Consider the following 21,719-nt stretch of genomic DNA (forward strand, 5'->3'; position numbering starts at 1 on the left):
TTTTTTTTTTTTTTTTTTTTTTTTTTTTTTTTTTTTTTTTTGTACAGAGACTAGCTCTTACTCATCCAAAGCTACCAAGATAGAAATTTCTCAGATGGTGATTTGACTAGAGCACTTTACTGGTATATGCTTTGTCCTAAAGGACAAAAGAAGAATACACTTCCTCCAGCAAATTTATTTTTGCATTATGCAGTACAGCCAATTCCATACTACTGGGCTTGCTCCCTGGTATACAGAACCATGAGTGACCTAGTGGGTTTCCGTTTATGGAAAATTCATTAAAAGGAGCCCACGCACAGCTTGAAATAACTACTTGGTTTGGGAGTTCCTTTTGTGATCTCTTGTCATGATCTTTGCCACAGAGAAATATTTGAGGACTATGCAGAGTTAGCTAAACCTCTGGTAGTTTGGAAAGCATGCCATTTTACAGTCCAACTTAGGCAAGAAGGGACACAGTCATTCAGTTTCCGAAAGATCTCTCGTAGTATAAACTATAAAGCTTATTTTTAAAAAAAACTATTTTCCCATGAAGTTTAGTGTATTGGATTTTCTATAGTTTTATAGTGTAGTAGTCCACTCCCTTTTTTCCTCTATTCCTTAAATAATTCATTTATATATTCATTCAGCAAACACAAAACAATTACTATGCTCTGGAAATACTACTAAATGAAGTTGAATAAGTTAATGTTCCTGTTTCATGGGAACATTCAACTAAAAGCCCAGCCTGATGTAAAATACTCAGAAATCAGTGGAAAACAATTAGAAACAGAAGAGAGGAGATAGGGGATCAAGAAAAGACTCAGCAGAGCAACAGGTCAGAAATTATGAGGGGCTTAAGTTAGACACTGGTGATAGAGGAGAGGAAAGGATAGATATGATCTGTTGGCTGACTGCATAGGGGGATGTCCTAGAGAAAGCAATTGACGAACATGCCCATGAATTTTAACTATTAGGTACGAAGTATTGTCGTTAATTGCTGACAGCAATAGGAGGAGACAGTTATGGAGAAAGAAAATGAATTTGGTTTGGAACATCTTCCATCTATGAGACTCAAGTGATGTCTACTAGATAAGTGGATATATGCATTGGGAACTTAGGACAGAAAAGCAGCTAAAGACATAGGTTTCAATGTTAAGAGCACACAAATGGCTCTAGAAGCAGAGAGATCAGATGGCATTACCCAGGGATATTACATATAAGCATAAAAGAACAAAAAGTTAACCCTTGAACTTATAAACATATGCAAGATGAGATGAAAACAGAAGATGAAAAAGATAGGGATATCACAGTGTTTCAAAAAGAATGCCAAATGGATAATTAATAAGTTCTAAAAAGTATACAGCTTGGCCATTAGATCAATGTTAATTATGAAGAGCACTTTCAGCTGGGGATTTGCATTTAGAATATAAATACTGGGGTTCCAAGCTCAGTTCAACCACCAGGTTTAGTAACCTTGAGCCACTATCTTACATCTAAGATGAGGATACTCCTTATTTTAACTATCCCTGTACAACTGTTGTATTTCAAATGAATAAAAGGAGGGACACAAATACACTTGGTAAATAAGCTTCCAGACACGTAGGAGGCATTATTACATATACTAATTACATAGGAGGGGGGAAATGGGAGACATTTTGAACCAGACTTCTTTCTGAAGACATGTTGAAGTTTTTTGTTCAGTAGGAAGTAACACACCTATGATGTGCCATAAGTTGATTCTCTACCTTATTCTTGTCTCTGGAAAAAGTGTCTCTGATTTTTAAAAAAATTTTTTTAATGTTTATTTATTTTTGAGAGAGAGAGAGGCAGAGCATGAGCGGGGGAGGGGCAGAGAGAGAGGGAGACACAGAATCTGAAGCAGGCTCCAGGCTCTGAGCTGTCAGCACAGAGCCCAAAGCAGGGCTCGAACTCACGAGCCATGAGATCATGACCTGAGCCAAAGCTGGACGCTCAACCGACTGAGCCATCCAGATGCCCCTGACTTTTTTTTAAATTAGTTTCAGTATCTGCCCATCTGATATCATTTTCTTGTTCCATATCAAATATTTCAAGGCAGTTTCATGGGTTTGCTTAGAGGGACCAGATAGAAAAGTATTTGTCTCCATACTCCTCACAAGCTTAACATGGTATCTTACACATATCAGGGATTCAATATATCTAATTTAATTTTATGCAATTCAATAGATACATTGAATGCTTACTATGTGTAATTAGGATTACTGGTGATGATATATGCATGCAGACAAATATCCAATATATAAAGAGTAAATTTGCAAGAACAAGTAAAAAATCTGCAATTTTCTCATCTGTAAAATAATACTGACGACAGAATTTACCTAAAGGAAATTTTTTTTTTTTTTTAATTTTAGAAAGTAAGACAGAGCGTGCAATCAAGGGAAAGGGGCAGAGGGAGAGAGAGAGACTCTTAAGCAGGCTCCACGCTTAGCACGGAGCCTGACCTGGGGCTCGAGCCCACAATCCTTGGATCACCACCTGATCTACAATCAAGAGTTGGATGCTGAACCGACTGAGCCACCTAGGCACCCTTGAAGGAAAAAATGTTTAAAGCACCTTTCATCTTATATGGCGTTTTGTAGGTACTGTTCTATTTGCATTTAGCTTCCATTTTAAAGGCGAATGTAGAAAAAAAGCAGGTAGTTCATCAGAGACGTTTATCTGCTGCTGCCAGGTCCACACCTAAGGGTCTCTCTCCCACTGCATAATAATTTTCACAATAGCCAGTTGTTTGGTTGAGAATTAGGTCTCTAAGAAGTAAGCGCGAATGAATTAAATCTGTTCATCTCTACAGAACTCATTTGCTGCCACCAGCTAACGCCAGGCAATCGGGAAAGGAAACACAGCAATTATGATTTATTAGATGAATCGCTGAGCCAGTTTCTACACTATTTTGCTTCCCTTGGGGCTGAAGAACTGTCTCAAGTAAACTTTAACTTTAAATGTGATTTTGCGTTCCCTTCAGAGCTTTCCTTTAGCTGTTTGAAGCCTTTAAAGTTAATTAGCAGTACCTTGTTTATGTTTGGAATCAACTAGAATTGTCAGGACAGATTTGCTGAGGAGGCTTTTGGTGCTTCAGAGGAGTTTTACAGACAATTGAGTTTGATGGATTAAAAAATAAAAGGAGAAAAAAATCTCGGAGAAAAAAAGTAATACAGGTACACTTAAAACTTTCCAAGAAAGCTATATAGAGATCTCGCATATTTTGGCCCCCAGGATCTTAATATTTCTTCTCTCGGGCTTCTGTTAATCACCAGATTTGAGATTGAACATTAATTCTGAAAACTTCAGCTCAACAGCAGGGCTGGCTGCAGTTTTCTCTATAATTATGTCCATTCAGGCCCACTTGATAAGCATTACTTCAGAGTATTCCAGCGATGGTGCCTGGCATTGGGGCTCAGAATTGGCAATACATTTGGCACGCTGATATTTTTGAACATCAATTTTTAAATTCCATTTTATTTTTACAGTGCTTTTCTCTGACGATAATATATCACTCCCATCATTTTATTAGTCTCTTTTGGTTGTTAATGATATGGATTGGGGTCCAATCACCATATGGTTAAAGGCAGCTGGTGAGAAAAAGAAATGAAAAGCCATGGTGGTTATCAAATGGAACAGAAACTACAAATCAAAATGGAACCAAATAGGATGTGAGTTAAACCTGGAGGCATTTACTGTGTGCCTACAACATGTGAAATTCTAGAAGTCGGGGACATGGAAATGATAACAGCACAGTACATTATATTATTATATACTGGGCTCTTTGTTTCCATGCTATTATCACCCATCCCCTCCACCAGCACTGAGGAGTCAGGATTACCCCCATTTCATAGATGAAGACACAGAGTGTCAGAGAAGTTTAGTGACTTGTCAAAAGTCACAGAGCCAACACACGTTTGAGCCGGGATTCAAGCCAATCCTCTCTGAATCTCAGCCTTTAACAAATGATTCTTCCCTCTAGGAACTTGCAGTCTGATGAAAGAGACAGGCATATAAATAATCAACTGCAACACAATATAAAGTTGGATAAGATCTATCTTTTATCTATCCATCTTATCTATCTGTCCGGCTTGTTTATCTGTCCATCCAGACATCTATCTATCCTGTTGAATAATTTCTTCTCCCTCTCTTATCATGAAATGCAGTAACTCACGCAGCCTCTCTGCAGGATGGTTCTGTGACACTCCGCAGTACTTTATACTGAGTAGTAGCTTCTTGGTAATGCACCTCTTGAATTTGCTCTCCTTCCTTTTCTGCCTTAGTCTTCTTTCATGCATTCTCTTTCCCTAAGATTGCACTTTCTAGTAAGGTACTAAAACATAAGTGTTTGCCTCATGCTGTGTTTCCTGAAGCATCTGGACTTAGAACTCATGTCCAATAAGGAGATCAGGACATTTAATTTCAAAAGAAGACAAGCATGGTGACCCCCAGGAGCTGAGGGAGGAGCTGAAAAAGGATGAAAAGTAAATACATCAGAATCACTTTGTCCAAAGATTTGACCCTCCTGAGCCCCATCTGGGGCTTTCTTAACCTCAGCAGAGAAGAGATCTCTGGGTTTGAAGGCACCCACAGAAACTTGGCTCTGACTTAATGGATATTTTCTCCCCCACTGGACTCAGCTACTATATATAAATTCCTATAGGGCAAAAAAACTCAGCAGGTAACTTTAAGGAAATTTATTTAAACTCTCTGAACCTCAGTTTCTTCATCTGTAAAATAGACACTGATCTCCACATTATTGCATTTTTATGAAAATTAAGTGAAATATTATGTGTGACTTCCATATACCAACACGTTCTAAGAATCATTAGTGTCTTTCTAGTTTATGATTTCCTTCTTTGGCTCAGCTTAAATGGGTGGAAGTTACCCTGATGAAAGATGACTGGGAACTTCTATGAAGGAAGGATCCGTTGGAAGTGATAAAGAGGAACAAACATGATCCCTGCTCACTTAGTCTTGCATAATAGGGTGTCTCATTTAGAGTCTATTGTTAAGGATCTGTTCACCTTTCCCTTTTGCAGCCTGGCTAAGCTTTTGTGTAATTTTAGTTGACTAAATTTTGAACGCGCAGCATCAGAAGAAAGAAGAGGTCCTTCCTCATAAACACTTCTAATATCTTTGACGAAGAAGGAATTTAAGCCTTTAAATCATAAGTTTAAGCATTTGTGATTTTACATGCTCCATAAAGTTCCTGCCTGTCAGTGATCAGACAGACCTGGGGTTTGGCTAATGTGTCAGTTAGGACTGGCTGGGTTTTATGCTGTGCTAATAAACAACTTCAAATTTTCAGTGGCTTAAAAATAACAAAGGTTTGGGGTGCCTGAGTGGCTGAGTTGGTGGAGTGCCCAACTTCGACTCAGGTCATGACCTTGAGGTTCACAAGTTCGAGCCCCAGAGTGGGCTCTGTGCTGACAGCTCAGAGCCTGTAGCCTGCTTCCCATTCTGTGTCTCCTTTTCTCTCTGCCCCTCCCCTGCTTGCTCTCAAAAATAAATAAAACATTTAAATTTTTAAAAAAAATAACAAAGGCTGATTTCTCATTCATGCTATATTCCTAGTGAGTCCACGGAAGCCAACTGACATTGTCCTTTGTCCAGGACCTAGGGTGATAAAGAACATGGCTGGTTGGCTGTGGAGGAGAGAAAGAGAAGAAAAAAAAGCTGAGGGAAGGGGTCATATGTCCACAGTTAAGTATTCTAATTTGGAAGTGGCATACCCTTTTAATTCACAAGTCATTGGCCAGAACTATTCGTGTCTCTCCCAACCCCCAACCCTCACCAGGAGGCTGGAAAGCACAGTCTTAACAAGTTTCCGGAAGGGAGGACTGAGAACAATTTACAAATAGCACTAACAACTACATCATTGCTCAATAAACATCACTCATACTCTCTCATAGACCTTTATTTTAGCACAATCTAGGTAATTTTCACTTCTTTTTACTGAATATTAAAAGAAGGGACAGAAAACAGAAAATGTGGGAGCAGGATTTCTGTCTATCAGCCTGGTGTAGTTCTCAAGGGTAGTATTTAGCCCATTATCATGCTTATTCTGCCCGCAGGTTTGACATTTATTCCAAAAAGCCATGTGCAGTTGACAAGTACTTCCTTGTGAAGACAATTGCAAAGAAAATTCTTCCCAGTGAGTCTAAGGAGATTGCTAGCAACCAAAATTATACCTCTTTAGTAAGTCCTCTGGGATCTCATGGACTTCAACAGAATTTCTTATACGTGAAACCAGCTGGGTGGAAGAAACAGACAACGGCAACAAAATAGATTAAAAAAAAAAAAAAAGCCCATGCCTTAAAGGTAATTTTTTTATAGATAAATAAGTCCTTTTGACTTTTGCGTGTTTGGAGTGTCGAGTAGTATATCATCAATTTCTTACTATTATTTTTTAATGACAAAAGCTTAAAACTAAAGCAGTCCTCCCACATTATCACCTGGTCCAATACCCCTATTTTATTTTATTTATTTATGTATATTACTATGATTTTTTTATCCAAGTGTAATTAACACACAGGGTTGTATTAGTTTTGGGCATACAATATAATGATGCAACAATTTTTAGAGATGGGTAAAGCCAAGACTCACAGCGCTGGAATCACCAACTGGACCTCAGACTAAGGCACAACTGAGAAATTAGAGCCTTTGCCTCCTGTCTGCCACTGCAGCGATCTTACTGTCACTATGTCCAAATGAGTTCCCAAATTACATTGTTGTTGGTGGTGGTGGTGCTGTTACTGCAAATTGATGGTGGTGGGGGGAACTTTTTTAAAGAATAGGTTCCTGATATCCGTATCTTCAAAGAATAAAAAAAAAAAGAAATCACTTTTTTGAACAAGAAAGCAACATTACATGGGGAAGGGAATTGAAGTTTCTGAATCAAAGACCAGAGAAGAAAATTGAATGGACTAAAGGCAGTCAGAAAGTTTAGATGAATTACTGTCTTGTTTTAAATCTAAATTCATCCTGACACCCATTTCCCTATTTTATAGTTGATTATTTAAGAAACTCTTACAGAAAATGCTTCCAAGGTACAGACTAAATTGAAGTAAAAATCCTAAGGCTGTTCTTTTTATTTTTATACAAGATGCTTCAAGGAAATTAACCAATGTCTTCACAGTATTAAAACATAATTTTAGAGAGGCAAATTTTTTTTTTTAATTTTTTTTCAACATTTATTTATTTTTGGGACAGAGAGAGACAGAGCATGAACGGGGGAGGGGCAGAGAGAGAGGGAGACACAGACTCGGAAACAGGCTCCAGGCTCTGAGCCATCAGCCCAGAGCCCGACGCGGGGCTCGAACTCACGGACCGCGAGATCGTGACCTGGTTGAAGTCGGACGCTTAACCGACTGCACCACCCAGGCGCCCCGCGAGAGGCAAATTTTTTAAAAAATCAAAATAAGAAAGTAATAAATCAAGGCCATTAGGAGCACATTACTTTTTTAGGAAAGAGATTTCATTTCCTCCTGCATCCTCTACCTATAATGGTCTGGCTGATTCAGGTGCTTCTCAGAAATTGGGGTGAAAACAATCTACCCAGGCAGGGAAGTCATGTCACCTTGTAGTTGGGAGGAACCATTTTAGTGTGTCTGAAGACTGTTCTGGCCTTCGGAAGGTTAATTTAGAGAAGCCAGGTAAATGTGAGAGGGAGTGGGTACCACACAGCTTCGTACCTAATGTGTTGTCACACTATTCTTATCCCTTACAACCGTTTAAAAGAATTCTTTTTTTAGACTTTCTATGCTAGTCACCCCAAAATATTCTGTGGTAGTGAGTTCCAAAAACTAATTACATGTCACATAAAAATACCGTCCTCGTATCTATTTCAAGTTGGCCATACCTCAGTCTTTCTTCTTGCACAGATAGTTTACAGATGTTGCTAGGATTTCCGATTCACTAGTTCCTGCTATTGTGGGTTGCTCAGTTTTATTTTGATTTTTGTTTTCTTTTCTAAACATGGCTGCTATTATTGTTCATATTTGCATTTTGTTTACTGGACTATCAGTATCAGAAACGCATGCTGAGGCTGCTTCCCCCACTCCTCTCTCGCCGTGTGAAATCACCCTTCCCACATCTACAGCTTTAGACACCCGCTGTATGCCGATGACCAGATTTTTTTTACCTTCGGCCCAGGCTTCTCCTGTGCTCTGACATTTTGAATCCAAATGTCTACTTGACATCTCCATTGGCACATTTTACAAACATGTAAAACTGATCAACCAAAAAACAAATACTTGATGTCCAAACCAACCATATGGGTAGGTCAGAAAGTGGGTTCGACTGACTTTAGGTAGCACCTCCAGGGGTCACCACATGGATCTAGTTCATTTCCGTTGCTTACTTAAGGATGGGTCTTCGGGGCGCCTGGGTGGCTCAGCTGGTTAAGCGTCCACCTTTGGCTCAGGTCATGATCTTGCAGTTTGTGAGTTCCAGCCTCACATCAGGCTCTCTGCTGTCATCACAGAACCTGCTTCATTTGGGATACTCTGTCTCCCTCTCTCTCTGCCCCTCCCTCTCTTTCTGCCCTCCCCCTGCTCTCTCTCTTTCTCTCTCAAAAATAAACATTAAAAATAAAAAAGAAGAATGGGTCTTCACTGAGGTATTTTCATAGTAGAAATGTACAAAAGAATATCTAAAATATTGGTCAAGTGGATAGGATGTCATGTTTATATTTTGAAAGAGATCAAAGCCAATAGAATGTTAAATCTCTGGCAGTAAGCTAAATTCTGTTGGGACACTCATGGAAACTGTCGGTAGATTATATAACACCCCACCAAATCTCACTATATAGTTCCTTTGATTCCACAAACACACATTTAGTATCATACACTGTGGAGACCTGGGGAGGGTACAGTTATGAAGAAAATGGAAATCTGTGTTTGCAAAGAGCTTATACTTTGTTTCTCAGAAAGTGGTGATGTTATTCCCTTTCAGTTCTGGAAAAATTTCTAGGGGATTTCGTTGTCACAATCACTATAGACTGCTAAGTGTCCTGGACAATCAAGAATAATCTCACGTCTCACACCCTTTAAAATGTCCTATTGACAACTGATATAAGTGATCTAAGGGCACCTGGGTGGCTCAATAGGTTAAGCGTCCCACTCGGTTCAGCTTAGATCATGATCTTATAGTTCGTGAGTTCAAGCCTCGCATAGGGCTCCGTGTTGATGGTGCGGAGTGTGCTTGGGATTCTCTCTCTCCCTCTCTCTCTGCCCTTCCTCCACTTGCACTCACTCACTCTCTCTGCTTTTCTCTCTCTCAAAATAAATAAGTAAACTTAAAAAAAATTTTTTTAAGTGATCTAAACAAAAAACCTATTTATCATTATCCTGACCTAGATTCTGATTACATTTTATATATACACAAAGTGGTGTTTGCACGATTTTTACACATACTAAATTTTATAGGATTTAACAACATAAAATTGGTTTGAAGGTTGTACTTTGCTTTGTTTAAAATTTTAGCAAGGTTTGGTCACCAATTCAGAAAAGCACAGCACCAAAGCCAATATTGATCCTGGTTTCAAACCCCAGTGTATCACATGGGCTTCAGCCTTTGCTCCTAGTGGCCTGTTCATGGCATCACATCAAGATGCTAACATATCACCGCTTCATTATCTCTTACGGTGAAGCTTATTTTATTATTAGCTACTTTCCTTTTATTTCTCCTTTATAGTTATGCCAGTATATTGACTTTAAAAATTATGGATGTAGGTAAAATATATGTACTCTAAATTTCATTTCAGGAGAGCAAGAGAGTTGTTACAAAGGATTTATTTTCAAAGTGCATGGAAGAAGTGATAGCATGGAGAATTACTGCCCTACAGGGCAAAACATACAAATACACTGATAATGTGGGCATTTTTGCTCCTTCATAGCTCCATCATAGGCAGCCAGGCATCATTAGTCAAGGCCGTGAGTAACGCAAACATAAATTTTTATACAATTACTCTTTCTCTGCAATCTATTTCCCAGTCCACTTTTTTCAGCTGCAAAGGAGAAACTCAGGCTAAAGAAAATGCTATTGGTTAATGAGATGCTGAAGGAAATAATGCTTTTCACAAGAAGCTTTCAGAACAGGGAACATGGAGGCAGGGGGGCTGAGGGTTGCTTAGGGCAAAACCCAGCAGGCAAGTTAGTGGATAGGAGGGCAAGAATAGTTGGGTGTGTGTTTAGTGCCCCTTTGATAGACACGGCTATAGCTCTCCTTCTAGAACTAAGTGGATAAAACATCTGGCACGGAATGCTTTCTTCCCCAACGAGTGGAATCTGACAACTGTGGTTTAAGCCTTAGAAGTAAAATTAAAGATTTACTTTAATAAATTAGGGAATTGTGTTGAAGGTTGCTAGGTGACAAAGGTCAGGAAGGTTGCTAGGGGCAGGCATCAGAACTGTTTTGGGCTGAATATATGTCAGATTCTCCTAGAAACTTCAGAGTGATCATTTTCTTAAAATAAGTAGATAAGCCAACAAATAAAGGCTAGACAAATACACACCCTCAATCACCAGGCGAGGGGAAGGAAACCAAAATAAACAACAACAAAACAAACCGGAAAAGGCATTATCCTAAAGTACAGGCCAACCAGGCGGTAGTCCCAAGAAGCCATCATCTGCCTTCCCCCAAACCCATCATCCGCACACTCCACCCCAAGTCTTATCACCAAGACATTAATTAGGAGCTTAGCTTTGAGAAGGCCAGTGGATGGTTGGGCACTACACAATGGGAAGCTTCAGCCACCAGTTAAAATCTAGGCCTAGGCCAGGATGTTCCCAGGGTCTCAGACGGCCCTTGAGCAACCATGAACGGAACGGCCTGGTGATATGCTTACCTCACTTTGCAGTGCAGGCCCCTGCTTGACACATTGGTGAGCATCCCGGAGAGCCTATGAGGGGACTTTGGCATTGGCCTTCATGGCCACACCCCCACATTCCTTGCCTACCAGTATATCCTCTGCTATCCCCAAAAGAATCTAGAATTCCAGTTTGCTACACGATTTTCCTTTCTCTCACTTCTTCGGTTCAGGACACGTGGATTTTATCTGCAACAATGAAAACATTCCACTCCTTCTTCAAGCCTTCTCTCTCCACTGAGCATCCTCAGCATTTCTTTTCCATGATTCACTTGGGTCTAGATTTAGCTACAGTTGTCTGTGAGCAAAATGCTAGAAGCTAGAAGCTTCATGCTAACATGAAGCAGGAAATGTATGTGGTATCTTGCATGTGTACATATCATTGGCTCTATTTTACTGAGGAGAAAACTAAAACTCAGGAAAGATGTAACTTGCCCACAGTCATTGATCAAGTAGTGGTGCTGTGGGATTTGAAGTTTGGTCCAACTGATAACTCATGTGTACTGCGGCTTCCTTTAGAAGAACCTGGAGAGCAGAATCTTTTATACTCCCAGGTCACCGAGCACTTCCCCTTTCGGTACTCTCATTAGACACAGAATTAATAGTCCAGTGTCTGCCTTCTCCATTAGACTGGGAGGTTCACGGGGACAGGAATGGTGTCCATCTTCCTTTCCATTCTGTCCCTGGTGCCTAGGGGCACGCCTGCTACAAAGGACAAATTCCTATAACGCTTCTACTTCTTACAGCTGCTCCTCGGTGCCTGCAAAAGGGCATCTGGACCCTTTGTGTGTAAGTTCCAAGTGTTCATTTCCGATCATTTAGCAAATAAAGTCAATCTCAGAAACTACAGAAAGGGAAACAAGAATGTTTCCCATTGAAAGTGTGTACTATGTTCCAACAACATATGAAGTCTTCTCTTTTGATAATTCTGCATCATCTACAATTAGTATTAGCTAGGCACACATCTATCTCCCTAGGTAGACTACATATCAAAACTTTCACCTACGTATTGTTTAGGAACACTTATTATTAGGTACATACATTATTATCTAGTGGAAATTCTGAAATTTAAAAGTCATTGGTAATATGTTTGTTATTAATTAAATCTCTGACAGAATACAAAGGGCAAGGAAGAATAAAATGTCCCCATATTAAGAGCAGAATTATGTAAACTAGCCAAACACTAGAATGATTACATTAATTGTGGTACATCCATCCAATGGAATACCACCCAATGAAAATAAATTATTATACATCCAACAGTCAAATGATCTCATAATGCAACTTAAGTAAAAGTGGCCAGAAACAGAAAAGTAATAAAGTCCATTTATATAAAGTCCAAATTTGATGTTAGAAGTCAGAATATTGATTACTCTGGCATTAGACATAGTAGTGATAGGGAGGGAGCCCAGGGAACTTCTGGGTTGCTGGTAATGCCGTATTTCTTGATCTGGGTGCTAGATCACAAGTGTTCACTTTGAGAAACTTTATTAGGCACTTATGAGTTGTGCAATTCCCTATGTGTGTTATGTTTTAATGAAGTCTATTTTTTCAAAAGTTCTCCATGGTACCAATATTGGTGGATCAATTTTTATATTGCATCTTACACATGTAGTGGTAGATAAGATACTTCTTGGTGCACTCCTGTCTCACCTACATTTTCTTTAGTGACTTTGCTGTTTATCTACTTATTTATGCTTGTGTATCCTGGGAACTAATTGGAAGACTTCCTAGCCTACTACTCACTATTCATGGGTTAGATGTTGAAATTCAAGCATTTACTCGAACATGCTCAAAACACACATGTGACTTAAATATGGGTTTTCCTATGCCTTTGTGAATGTCCAATTCATATCTTAATGTATTCTACACCTTAGTGACATAAAGGAAATGAGTCAATAGTGTAGAATGATCTACATACAAATCTTATTAACTTGATTGGTCAAAAATCTAAATTAAAAAAATAAAAAGCCAAGTGAAGTCACAAAGACTCTTTCCAAACACTACATTAAAAATAACTTGTTTGGGCGCCTGGGTGGCTCAGTCAGTTGAGCAACCGACTTCAGCTCAGGTCATGATCTCATGGTTTGTGAGTTCGAGCCCTGCGTCAGGCTCTGTGCTGACAGCTCGGAGCCTGGAGCCTGCTTCTGATTCTGTGTCTCCCTCTCTCTCTGCCCCTCCCCCCCTCATGCTCTGTCTCTCTCTGTCTCAGAAATAAATAAACATTAAAAAAAATTAAAAAAAATAACTTGTCGCTGTATTTAGTGCTGACCTTCAATTATTTAAATCTATTTTAGAACATAATTAACATTAGCCCACCACATTATATTGAACTGGGAACTGAAGTGAACCATTTTAAAAATAAAATTTTATTAGAATGTTAAATCGCATAGTTATGAAATGTGTGTGTGTATGTGTGCATACATATGTATGTATGATCTTTTCTCTGGTGCCACTTATGCAAAATTTCCCATAACATTTGCTTAAGTAGGGAATGAGCCTGATCATGTACCCTATTGTGTTCACTGCATCCAAATATTATTTTAGTTATAATAGTTTTAAAAGGACTGCCATCTCCTTACTCTGCTACTAAGGGGCTACTTTAATACTAACGATAATGATAATAATATCCAACTAACTAAGCAAAGATGGTATGAACGCCTTGAGGGCGTCAAATAAGCTGCAATGAAGAAAGTAAATACAATGGATACAGATCATTCAAAGGAAAGAGGTCTAGAACTCTTCTCTCCCTTCCATAAACCCAGCAGGAACTTTCCAGGGCAAAGGGACACCCTAGGAGCCACGCGATGAGCTCTCCAGGAAGGTCCCCCTTTCCAACCTGAGCCCAGATCCTTCCTGGGACCGGGAGGCGTTGAGCTGGGGGGCCCGTCGGGCCGCGGGGAGGTCGGTGAGCAGCGGGCGGGCGGGCTCCCAGGCGCCCGCGTCCCGGGCGGGAACTTACCACGAGGGCGCAGCACAGCAGCCGGTTCATTGCGGTCCCCGGGAAACCTCAGGCTCTGGGCGGCGGCGGCGGCGGCGGCTGGGCGAGCGCTCCTGTGCGTCTCTGCAGCCCGTGCACTCATCACGTTATATATAGCGTCCGGGCGACAGGAAGTACCGGCTTGGCTTTGATCATCCATTCTCTATCTGGACCCAACTCTGCACCTTTCTTTTTTAGGAACTTGGGCGGGAGCCGTGGGGTGTGCTCAGAGCTCCGGGGTTAACGCTTTCAGAGCCAGGGCGGAGAACCGCCGGGAGGGGTGGGGGCTGAGGGTGGGGCGGGGATGTCTGGCCCTCCCAGGGGGAAAAAAAAAAAAAAGAAGCAGCCACCAGGCTGCGAAACAAGGAGGCCGCTGTCTCCGCGCGGCCCTGAGGTTTCCTGGCCGCTTCCCGCCAGCGGGCGGCCTCCTGGCAGCAGCCACCGGCGGCGGGAGGGCCGGGCGCACGCCGGGGCCGCGGTACCCTTCTCGTCCGCCCTGCACGGCCGCCCCAGCCGAGATCGGGGCGCAGCCAGGCGTGCGTCCCCCACACTTGATCCCCTCCCGTCCGGGCCCTTTCTCTGCGGGTTCTGGGAGCTCCGGTAACAAGGCCTCTCCTCTACGCACCGCACTCCCAGGGCCCTGTTGGGAGCGGTCCTGAATCTCCAAGGTTGCACAGACCATGCGGAAGGACCGTCTCTAACTTCTGTCTGGTTCCAGAGCTGGGGCCTTCCTTCCATGCACTTCTTGCTGTCTGGGGTAGTTCGGGCCAGAGAGAACCAGCAGAGGAAAAACTTCCCGCCTAAGACAGGAAAAAGCTTGGCAGGCCGTGGGATACCTTGGCCACTGTTTTCCTCATCAACACCGTCATCAAAGGGCTCTTGCTGCCTTAGTATCCTAAGTACTGGAATTCCGGAATTACCTCCCCAAGGTCGTTCCACTGCCCCCAAGCTGTTGAAAGAAGTTTGATGCTTGCGTACAGGGCTCTTGTCTTCCTCACTGACTCCCACAAGCCGCTTGTCTGAAAGTTAGTCCGGTCCTGAGGGGTCCTGCAGTTCACGGATTCCCAGGGTTTGACCAGGTGCCGAAAACACCACTTCAGAGCCGGCTTCCCCATCAGGACCAAGTGTTCCCTGATAGCTTTCGTGAAATGGGCAAGTTCTACTCTCTGCCAGTGTTCCCAGACGGGAGGGGATGACTCACAAAAGGAGCCCCCTAGGGGCAAATACTGCCCACAGGGATCAGAGCGTCTGCCCCTTCAAATGGAAGCCCTTCTACCAGAAGTTCAAAGAGGATCCACAGAGTAGAACATACAGGATGAAAATGGCAACTCTTCTGGTCTGCGAATCAAGAGACAGAGGGCAGAGGGTCTTGTCTTGCTCAGCTTTGTCTCCCCAGTGCTGGAGCATAACATCATGATGGTTTCTTAAGTGACCTATGAATAAATGAAGGTGAGTGAGTGAGGACAAAGTCCTGTGATCTCAGATCTCAACTTTGGAACTTCGGTTTTGACGTCTACAGCATGTGCAACTAACACAGACTTACCCGTGGGACTCAAATACATTCAAATGTCAGTAGGAAGCCACTCTATAAACTACAATATTATTGTTTTTATTAAGGTGACGTTTGTCTAGGATATTATTTGAAGGCATTTTTTAAGTTGATTTATTTTTTGAGAGAGAGAGAGACCTCGAGCTGGGGAGGGGCAGAGACAGAAGATTCGCAGTTGGTTCTGCACACTGACAGCAGAGAGAGAGCCTGATGTGCGGCTCGATCTCAGAACCAGGAGATCATGACCTGAACTGAAGTCATACGTTTAACCGACTGAACCACCCAGGCGCCCCTTTAAGGCATTTTTCTTGAAATATAATGCCAATATGCAGGAGCCAAACCTTGGAGAAAACTGATCAAGGATTGAGTCCTGCAGTGTCAACTGTGGGGTAGTTCCAAGTCTCTCTAAGCTCATCTGTAGGATAAAAATAATACCGATATTACAGAAATGTAAGAGAGAACAAATGAAAGCATGCAACAGGTCTTACCTAAAGGAGGTTACTCACTCGTGGTGAGCATCACATAGAATAATGTATGTAAGATAACTTAGCAAAATGCCTGATTTATAGGAAATATTTACTAAGTTACAGCTATGATTTTTCTAGCAACATCTAAGAACTGATCTTTGGAGCCAGACACCTCAGCTTGAACCCCAGATCTACTACATCCCAGTTCTGTGGTCTCAGGCAAGTTTTCCCTAACCTATTTGTGTTTCTGTTTTGTTCCTGTATCTGTATAATGAGGATAAAAATCTCACCTACTTCGGAGGATTACAAAGGTTGTTAATGAGGATTAAATTGGATAAAACATGTAAAGCATTCAAAATGGTGCCTGGCACATAGGAAGTGCTCATTACCTGCCAGCTATTATTATTCTTCTTATCTGAGGTTCTCATTGGTACATTTATATGAGCACAGGGTGAGTTAAGATTATAAACTCCTGACAGCCGAAATCATGTATCTTCTTGTGATATTCCTTGAAGCTTTTAGCTCAGCGTCTGGCTCCCTATAACTATGGGGAATTACTATAAATAATAGTAACGGGAATAGCGATGGTGGCAGCTGGTGTGGGGGGAGGTATAATTACTTGTAATCTTGAGAAAAGTTGGGGCACCATTTGGTTAGAATCACAAAATCGACCTTGTGTTGCCTGTTGTATGCATATTTCAGGGCCTGACTCCGGATCATTTATTAATCACTGACTGACAGGAAACAGACAGACACTCTGAGTTATTGGTCATCTCATTTGTTATATTCCCGGAGCAATCTGGCTGATCCCACGTGACCCACTGCTATGGGCAGCAGGCCCTGAACACTCTGAAGCCAGAGTTCATCTGAAGCTTGAGTTAGAATGGACCCAGGGAGTTGGGTCTGAACCCAAGGGGGGATGTTTGAACAAACAGTAACTTGGCAGACTACGTTCATCTTCCTGTGATGGATCCCTCATTGGCAGAGGCCATTCGTGACATTAAATGGAGTGTCCCGTAAATTTAACCTTCTGTTTTTGGTCACGAGATTATGTCTGATGCTGACTTTCTAGGTGACACCTCTTCAGATAACTCTCATCTTCACTTGCCTGAATCCTTTGACTTAGGCCCCATGTTGCACACATTTTCACTGCCTGTATTTTCTTTTTTTTTTTTTAAACATTTATTTTTGAGAGACAGAGAGAGACAGAGTGTGAGGAGGGGAGGGGCAGAGAGAGAGGGAGACACAGAATCTGAGGCAGGCTCCAGGCTCTGAGCTGTCAACACAGAGCCCAACGTGGGGCCCGAACCCATGAACCGTAAGATCATGACCTGAGCCGAAGTCGAATGCTTAACCGACTGAGCCACCCAGGCGCCCCTTCACTGCCTGTATTTCTGATTGCCCCTGCCTTCATTTCTGCCACTCCTAAGAAACAGCGCCCGCATACTGGGAGCTCCCGTGAGGAAAACACTTCATCTCTTTAGCACAGCGTCAAAGCACCTGCTACAGAAGGCCACTTAACCATCATCATAATGGAAATGCCTGAAACTTAGGACGGGAATTGATTTAGGTCATCTGGGAGACCAGGAATGCCGTGGGCTCTGAAGTGACTAATCAAGTGTCTAGATCATCTTGTGCCTAAGTTCCCTCATCTGAAAATTGGAAAGACTAGTTCTGAGTTATGTAAATGAAAGGTTATTAACTTGGAGAAGAGAAACATATTCCTTGTTATTTCATTGTTATTAAAATGAAGCCCTTTCTGATTTCACAGGAGAAAGAACAGAAGGAAAGGAGGAGAAATACGATGCAGCTAGCCTGCCTATTGATTTTCTTTTGTCTTATTAATGTTTGCCAATTTCTTCACTAACACACATGATTTTCAGAATGTTAATATTCTAGACAAAAGCTATTTGACTTTTAAGGTGTTATAAACTATGTACAGAAGAGAACGTGTATTTGCTTTGCAATAAATAATGTATGAAAAAGCAAGGTTGAGGACCAAAAGCACTTTCTGAGTAAGTCATCAGTTACTTAAGGGTCTGCTTGGCAGTGTCAGACCCGGTGTCAGTAGCCATTACTGTCACATCCCCTACTCAGTGGTGTGACACCAGCATTGTCACTCATTCGATTGTAATCACCCTTTCGATGAAAACTGGCAAAGAATCACACGAATGCATAAATATAAATAGGACGGTGTGCTACATGGAAAGAAATAAGTTAGAGCAGGAGCACCTGCTGACCCAGTATGATTTTAAACAACAAAATGTGTATTAATCAGTGCTAAGAAGGTGGTGTAGGAAGGAGAGCATTTGAGCAGGGAGGCCAGGGGCCAGCTGACCTGGAGACGGGAGGAAACAGGGTGTGATTTAAAAGAACCTGAAGTGGCCCAGTATGGCTGACACACAGAAGGCAAAGCATCGTGTGAACTGGGTGAGATTGGAGAGGTGAGTGGACAGTGGTCAGGCTGCAAAGTGTCATCGATTCTTGCATTTTTCCAAAGGACCGTGGGAAGCACAGAGGGCTTTTAGGCATGAAAGTGACAGGATCAATACAGCTGCCATGAGGTGGAATTCTTTGAACTTCTCCCTACCAACTTCTTAGGGTTCTAGGTCCAAACATAGACACTCAAGAAAAAGTCCTCTGACACGAAAAATCACAGCACACGGGCACAAGTATTTGTATCAATTTAACTAGGTTTCAACCTTTTAAATCCCTGCAGGTGGTAAAAATTCAAATAGTATGGACACATCTAGACTGGAGGGTAAATCTCCATTTCACCTCAGACCTCCCCCACCCCTTTACAAAAGCTGCTGCCAAATTGTGTCCCAAATACGTCACTATTCTTAATATTAATCTTACCACTTTTGGGGGGGATCGGTAAAACCAGTTAATACTATTGCCTGTACCCCCTATCCCTGGCATTGGAAGGAGCCCTGCACATTTTGAGCGGGAAACTGGATCTTTCAAAATGAGATCTATGAGGAGAGCTGCCTCATTCACAATTCAGTGCTCAGCAACTGCTATCAGCACATCAAGAAGTGGAGGGTAGAAACATGTCTTAGTCCGCTCGGGCTGCCATATAAGAATGCCATAGACTGGATGGCTTAAACAACAGGCATTTATTTTCTTATAGTTCTGGAGCCTGAAAGTCCAAGATCAAGGTGCCAGCTTCTGTTGCGTCCTCTTTCCTGGCTTGTATGTGGCCCACCATCTCACTGTGTGCTCGTATAACCTCTTCTTGGTACCCGTTCAGAGAGCTATCTCTCTTCTTCTTCTTAAAAGGCCACCAATCACATTGGACTAGAGCTCCGCTCTCAGGACCTCATTTAATCTTAATTAGCTCCTAAAAGTCCCATGTCCAAATGCAGCTACGTTGGTGGTTGGAACTCCAAACTATGAATTGGGGGAAATGCAATTCAGTCCTTAGCCACATAGGTCTACCTTCCTCTTTCTTGACACAACCCCATGCTTAAGTTTCCAGGGAAGTTAGACTTTTGCCACAAGTCTCAATTACTGTTATAGATATATAACTGTAAGGTCAATCTTTTTCTCTCTCTTACATTTCTTTTTTCCTCCTTCTCTGGACTCTCCCCCTCTTCCATCTAATGAAATAGCCTCCATAGTTCTGGAAGCTCCAAGTTATGCCTACATCATCTTATAAAACACATCACCCATTTATGGATTCTGGTTTCTCTGACTGTATGAGGTCAGGAAGCCGCTAGCTGGGAGGAAATCTTGTGCACTCTTTGATAAAGGTTTTTAATAGAAGAACTCACACTAAAGACTGTACCCTGCCCACTTGAGCAGAGGAAAACATATGTCAAGCCTTTCTGCACATACAACACAAATCACAATTTCCTCATTGAAATTTCTGTCAAAGGTTGCGCCAAATTCCTAATATCTCTGGGTGGGGAAGTTGGGAAAAAGGAACAAAAAATCTCAACAGACTATAACAGAGTATCTGTTGTTCTCAGCAGTCCAAGGAAGGGACATAACTCCTGTTTATAAATACTTTGACCTTTATCTGCCCGTTGTTCTAGTCACTTCAACTAGGGTTTCCTGAAACTCAGATATACATCCAGTGCCTACTCATTCCCAAGAAATTGGTTCCTTAATTAAACAGGGATGCATATCCCAAACAACTACTCACTGGGAGGCTGAACAAATAAATGTTTATATCTGAAGAGGGTTAAGGAATACTGCATACGCACTCAGAGTTCCTCTTCAAAAATTCTTCAGGAAATTTGGTCACCTGTAGCGTCAATGCAAAGATTTTCCCCCTTCCCCAACCTCCCCGTAATTTGTCTGCACCTGGCTCATACAAATATGTTAGATAAGAACTCTTAGAACTATTCTCTTAATAGTCAATTAGGTGCTTATACCTGGGAAACTCCCCTCCTTTAACTAAAACAAACCTTTAGAAATAAAGCTTTTGGTGAGATAGTCTTCAGAGAAACTAGCCTGCAAGAGAGAAATGCTTCCTGAAACCAGAGTTTGCCTATGAAACGTTTAGCCTAAAGGAGTCTCTTTAGGTGAATACAATCTAAAGGGCAGAAGGTAATTATTTAATATTCAGCTGAAGGGATACCATTGAGAAAACCGAGAAAGGAAATCTATTTCAGTACAAATAAAGTAACTTATCTTCATTTATACAACAAATATTTACTTAGTACCTAGTAGCTGCCAGACATTGTACCCCTGATATAGACAAAAATAGTTCCCACACATTTGAAGTTTCCTGTGAAGTTAGGGTGAGAGAGTAATGAAGTAAACCTGGAAATAAATTCTTTGGATGGTGGATGAGCCAATTGCAGAGAGTGGTAAGAGGGTTGAAGCCCATAATGTAAGTTGGTACAATGGTGCTTGGCTAAGAAGGGGCTGCTTTCACCAAGTTCTCCTTAGGGAAGAACCCTCTGAAGAAGCAACTTCTGATCAGATAGTGGAATGATGAGGTCTATTCCATGAGGTGGGGTGAAAGTCTTCCGGATCAAGAGAAGGATAAGTGGGGTACCCCAGATGAGAAACGTCAGTGGGCTAGAGCTAAGGGAAGAAGAGGGAGATTTAAACCCTATGTGGCCAGAAAGGTGGGCAGGGCCACTCCATGCAGTGTCAAAAGGATCGGAGTAAGGACCTTGCACTTTATTTTTTTTTTTAATTTTTATTTTTTAAAATACAATTTATTGTCAAGTTAGCTAACATACAGTGTTATACAGTGTGCTCTTGGTTTCGAGGGTAGATTCCCATGATTCATCGCTTTCATACAATACCAATGAGGATTGAGCACTTCAGTTGAAGGGCAGGGAAGCCACTGGCCTATCTCAAGATGTGAGTGAAGTGATTTGACATACATGCAAAAGGATTGTTTTTGGTGGTGGTAATGCGCTAGAACGGAAGCAAGAGGACCACAGGAAGTAGGAAGGTAGTTGTCACCAGGACAATCATCATCAAGCCCTTAGGTCCTGAGATGTACATTCTTTGATAAAGGCTTTTAATAAAAGAGCTCAATTACATTAAAAAGTATGCCCTGCCCACTTGAGCAGAGGAAAACATATGTCAAGTCTTTCTGAGCTTACAACACACATCACAATTTCCTTGTTGCAATGTCTGTCAAAGGTTGTGCCGAATTTCTGATATTTCTGGGTGGGGAAGTTGGGAAATAGGAACAAAAATCTCAACAGACAATAACAGAGTGTCTGTTGTTCTCAGCAGCCCAAGGAGGGGACATAACTCCTTAGCTTCATCATTTATATCCAGCTGTCTTCAGTCACGTCATTTAGTTTCTCTGAGCCTCTGATTTCATAGTCTGTAAAATGAATATTCTAGTTACCTAATGTATCTATACGTACTTCCTAA

At 41.7% G+C, this 21,719-nt stretch overlaps 1 protein-coding gene across 1 annotated transcript in view; it reads right to left on the reverse strand.

Moving 5' to 3' along the window:
• TNFRSF11B (TNF receptor superfamily member 11b) overlaps window positions 1–13,977 on the reverse strand; it is a 29,487-nt gene extending 15,510 nt beyond the window's left edge. The window contains exon 1 of the mRNA XM_040494291.1: window positions 13,833–13,977. Within this exon, the coding sequence (XP_040350225.1) occupies window positions 13,833–13,862 (30 nt within the window). The 5' untranslated portion in view covers window positions 13,863–13,977. The remainder of the gene's footprint in view (window positions 1–13,832) is intronic.
• Between the last annotated feature and the right edge of the window lie 7,742 nt (window positions 13,978–21,719).

Source organism: Herpailurus yagouaroundi, unplaced genomic scaffold, assembly GCF_014898765.1.
Source record: "Herpailurus yagouaroundi ecotype Mexico unplaced genomic scaffold, PumYag 186, whole genome shotgun sequence".
Lineage (NCBI taxonomy): Eukaryota > Metazoa > Chordata > Mammalia > Carnivora > Felidae > Herpailurus > Herpailurus yagouaroundi.